The 4730-nt window shown below is 37.2% G+C and overlaps 1 protein-coding gene across 1 annotated transcript; it reads right to left on the minus strand.

The window, feature by feature from the left end:
• Positions 1 to 355: 355 nt before the first annotated feature.
• On the minus strand, positions 356 to 2220 carry GJE1 (gap junction protein epsilon 1). The gene is made up of 3 exons (XM_060114344.1): positions 2182 to 2220; positions 1319 to 1501; positions 356 to 751 (listed from the first exon to the last, which is right to left on the minus strand). The coding sequence occupies exons 1-3, from the start codon at positions 2218 to 2220 to the stop codon at positions 356 to 358; spliced, it is 618 nt and encodes a 205-aa protein (XP_059970327.1).
• Between the last annotated feature and the right edge of the window lie 2510 nt (positions 2221 to 4730).

Below are 4730 nucleotides of genomic sequence, written 5' to 3' on the forward strand. Positions count from 1 at the left end.
TGAGCCATGGCCACTGAGCCTGCGCGTCCGGAGCCTGTGCTCCGCAACGGGAGAGGCCACAACAGTGAGAGGCCCGTGTACCGCAAAAAAAAAAAAAAAAAAAGAGTTAACATTAGTTCCATGTATGTTTCCTAATGTGTGACAAAATTAAAATGGAACAAAGGTTTTGTTCAAGAATCCCTGCCTTAGAACTGAGTATTGTATTTTATACTAGACATAAATTTTAGACACAGTGAGGTTAGTTTGAAGAACAGATATTTATGTTTGAAATTGAGATACTCACTGAATGAGATAAAACTAAATAAAAATGGTTGATAAATAATTGTGGCATGACAGTAGGTAATCAACCTTTTGGTCATTGCCTAATTAGAAAGCATAATCTTCTAAATATTATCTCAAAAATCTCAGCAACACATAAAACTATTGTAATTACAGTAAATGTATACATTGCAATAAGAAAAACGGTCTTCTCAAAGTGTTCTGGCACCATGCATTTTATAGTAGTAAATTTTTTCCCAAGAGACACAGCATCACACAGGTAGAGAGGTTTTACTTGGAAACCAAAGAGGTGAATCTGAAGCCAAAATGCTACCACTTCTAGACTAATTCTTAATAAAACAGAGAGGATATAAATCACAGTGTAGATGGGCTTTTGAAGAATGCATTCTTGATTGATGCTTTTACATGCAGCATAAAGATGAAAAATAGCTCCAGGAACCAGGACAATCACTAGTTGTAATGCCCAGAACACCTAAAGTATGTCAGAAATATCTTAGTCAAATCAGTCAACACGTAATGAAAAAATTCACTAAAAAAACCCCCAATAATTCACTGACCCTCAATAGAGGCTAATTTAAAAATTCTAAGTTTTGTAAGTCTTATGAGGATAAAATTAATATAATGAAGGTGGTAATGCTGGACATAATCTCATTTAATTACCAAGATGTTTAGAGTTTAAAATTGTAAACACTTAGTATTTGTGAAAAGTAGTCATATTTTACTGTCATCACCTACCAATTACTAATAATGATGAAATATGTTATTTTAGTATCTACTCAATTTCCATTTCTAATTACAAGCCTGGAGTATAATTCTAACATCAATAGATAATAGAATGCTGGACTTGGAAGAAACTCTTGACCAACTCAAATTAATTTACCTGAAATATACAGCTAATATTTTTAAAAGGTAATTATTCTAGAAATAATACCTGTTAGAATATTCTTCATCTTATTATGACATTATTTTACATTTAAAAAGAAAACAATTTTATCTGGTGTGGAGTAAGGTTTACATTTGTGCACACAGAAATACTTACTTGTGGAGTGATTGGCCTGAACTGATTGTAACAGAAGAGGTTTATTTCTCTCTTGTCTGGATCACAACTGAAGTGCAAAGCCTCATTCCCATAGACTGCAAAGCCTAACACCCCGAGGAAGAACATTCGGACCGATCCAAAGAAAAGGGTGTGGAACTGACCGATCACAGTGGGAGGCTTCATCTGTTACAGTTTTAGGAGAAAAAAAAAAAAACTTTTGAAAACAAATATTAAAGGGGGATATTTTAAAGTATGTTTTCATTATCACATTTTAAAAAATTTAAGATTCATAAAGTTTTGAAGGAAGACAGAAACTTAGAGATCATCAAGCCAAATTCAAATCCTGCATTTTGAGATTTCTTACCCTTTTCACTTTGAAAATATGAAGTGCAAGTCAAATAGGGACTTGTTGCTAATGACATAAATAATTTTGGAAACTTGTAAAAAACTTTGAATTTAATTAATATCCCTTACCCCTCTAATCCTTCTGCAATAAAATCAAGGTAATCTTAGTATATCTAGTACCTTTCTAAAATATTGGATAATAAATCCAACATTAAATTCATTAGTATACACACTATCTTAATAAGCAAATAATGTTTATTTAGTTGTCATTACAGCTTCTCTTCTCAATTATCAAATTGAGAGAACGATCAGCTTTAAAGCACCAACAGCTAAAAGTACTTCCTGAATTATTCTAGTTACAGTTATTTAAATTCAGAATATGTTGAAGTAAATGGTTGATATATATATTATTCTCCATACATGTAGAGGACCTTATTCATCAGCACTCATGCAAATCAGGTTAAAATAACAGATAGGACTCATACAATTGTTGTTGCTGCTGCTTGTATGATACTTACACATCCTTCATAGAAGTTTTTGATGTAATTTAGAGACATGTCTCAGGAGATGTTATCCCAGCATCCCTGTGGGTTAATCCTTGACCCACATTGCCAGTTTGTTTCTGCTAGAATCAAACTCTTATTTTCTGTCATAACTTTTACAACAGAAAGCACTTATCACTGCACATTTCTCTCCCCTCCTCCTTTTCTTTCTTTTTTTTTTTTTTCATAGATCTCTGGGGCTCCAGTCAACTTTCCTCTCTCCCTCCCCAAACAAAACAAAAACAAAGAAACAAAAGAGTAGGACATGTGGTCAATCTGATAATCCCTTGATTTACACTGTCAGCATAGCCAGCCAGCCAGACAGGAGTGCCAGTAAAGCAGGAGGCCAGGCCGGCAAGGGTTCTGACACTCAGTGCCTCTAGTTACCTAAGAAATGCCTGTGCGTAAAGCAGTGGACTCTTTAGCTTAGAATTTTCTCTGAAATGTCAAGTGATTTTTTTTTTTTTTGGCTTCCTTTTAGGTATATCTGAAAAGATAAGTATGTGGGAAATATTCCTGATTCTTTCTTGTTTACTTCCATGGAATAAAACTGATTTCTGGGAAGTTTATGGAACTGTGAAGCAGGTTATGATAGCTATTACATCACTGAATATTACTAATGTGTTACTATCTTTGTCTTTTTGATGAATACTTACCACAGACATGGAAAAATCTGCAGTTAGATCTTGATTCTAAGGAAAAAGATAGGATACTGCTAACCAAGATAAGACCTGGATCTAGCATAAATCCTGTGAATAATCCCACCTTTCCTTTCCTTTCTTTTTTTTTTTTTTTTTTTTTTTTTTTGCGGTACGCGGGCCTCTCACTGCTGTGGCCTCTCTCGTTGCGGAGCACAGGCTCCGGACGCACAGGCTCAGCAGCCATGGCTCACGGGCCCAGCCGCTCCGCGTCATGTGGGATCCTCCTGGACTGGGGCACGAACCCATGTCCCCTGCATCGGCAGGTGGACTCTCAACCACTGCGCCACCAGGGAAGCCCCCACCCTCCCTTTCTTTTGTCCTCAGTAGACACATCATCTGCTAGAGATGGTTATGGGTACTGAGAAGGAGCAGGGGCCAAGAACAAGTGGCTGCCTTCTAACTGATAATACATCTGCTTGCTACCTTCCAGCCACCTATAACACTATTCAGCTAATGGTTGATCAAACTTGATTTCTTCATCTGCTTTTCTCATCTTTGTTTTGTTTGCAATCTGTGAAAGTGATAACTCCAATTGACTTCATTGCTCTTGTCAGCAAGTGGAGAAGTGATTGCATAACACATGTAGTTATAACCAATGAGCAAGAGGCAGTAGCCTTTTGAACCAGACTGTTGTACTGGATAGGAAAAAATAAAAATGGGCAATGTAATCACCCCTCAGAACTGTTGAGTAAGAGAAATCGGTATATATTCTCATCTTCTGTGAAACAGAATTCCAGGTTCACTACGTGTTGATTCCTTCGAAGGGGTATCCAAAAGCCAAAACCATCATTTGCATGAGAGGAATCCTGCTTTGACTTCTACCATTGTACAATAGTAAATGTTTTTGTTTAGACAAATATATTCAAGTGTCAGACTTGTAAAAATCATCCGAGTTCTTCCTGTGTTTTTCCAGAGATGAATGAAATTGTCTTGAACCTTAATTGCATGTGAAGAAGAGGAAAATGCAGCATCATTCCATTGTTGGGATCTATGAGAGGCAAAATAAATAATACTGGTCTTCCTCTTATGGGTTATGACCCGACTGAATCATAAGACAAAGGAATAAGGCAGATGGGCGCCAAAATGTCACCTTTGTTACACTCTTACTACCATAAAGATGTGGTTGGAAGAGGGACATAGCTTAACTCTTTGGGAAAGCATGACTCTCAGGCAGACACAGGTGCAGGCTAGTTCAATGCTGTATCATGGTTGCCTTTCCAGCATGGAGCGCCCCCCTCCTGTATAAGATTTATGCATGAAAAGAGCAGATAGAACTATTGATCTCTGTGGGCAACCTGCTCCCAAGGGGAAGATGCTAAGAAATGAATGATGTATGCCAAATTTTACTTTCCAAATGTAAGGTGAACTCACCAGATAAGATAGTGAGGTTGGCCTCACATGCATGATACTTGGTAGGGCTGTTAATTAGGGTGACAACCTGAGCTTCCTTACATGTTAATAATTGCAAGTTTCCAAACAGCAAAAGTGGGCAATCCCCAGTGTGTAAGCATTGTTTAGGCCTCTGCTTGCTTCATGTTTGCTGATGTTACATTAGGCAAGATGAATTACAATCCCAACCCAGATTCAAGAAATAGATTCTATGTCTTGATGGACCAGCAAAATCATGTTGCAGAGCTGTGGGTACAAGGATAGAAAAAAATCTGTGGCCAACTTTATATTCTACCACAGTGTGCCCTATGATCACCTATATTCATATCTCTCCTACATGTCTTCACCTTAATCCCAGGATGTCAGAACTCTCATCTAATTATAGCATTAAAGTTTGAGTCCAGGGTTCTGTGATTTGTCTCATGTGCAAATCTG

The sequence above is a fragment of the Mesoplodon densirostris genome, chromosome 12, assembly GCF_025265405.1.
Source record: "Mesoplodon densirostris isolate mMesDen1 chromosome 12, mMesDen1 primary haplotype, whole genome shotgun sequence".
Taxonomy (NCBI): Eukaryota; Metazoa; Chordata; class Mammalia; order Artiodactyla; family Ziphiidae; genus Mesoplodon; species Mesoplodon densirostris.

What these genes read in the sequence shown, in the direction of transcription:
- GJE1 (XM_060114344.1), bottom strand. Translation starts at nt 2,220, where the DNA reads ATGTCTCTAAATTACATCAAAAACTTCTATGAAGGATGT. An exon ending in AAAACTTCTATGAAGGATGT is followed by an intron (nt 1,502 to 2,181) that starts GTAAGTATCATA and finishes AAACTGTAACAG; the next exon opens with ATGAAGCCTCCCACTGTGAT. An exon ending in TCAGGCCAATCACTCCACAA is followed by an intron (nt 752 to 1,318) that starts GTAAGTATTTCT and finishes GACATACTTTAG; the next exon opens with GTGTTCTGGGCATTACAACT.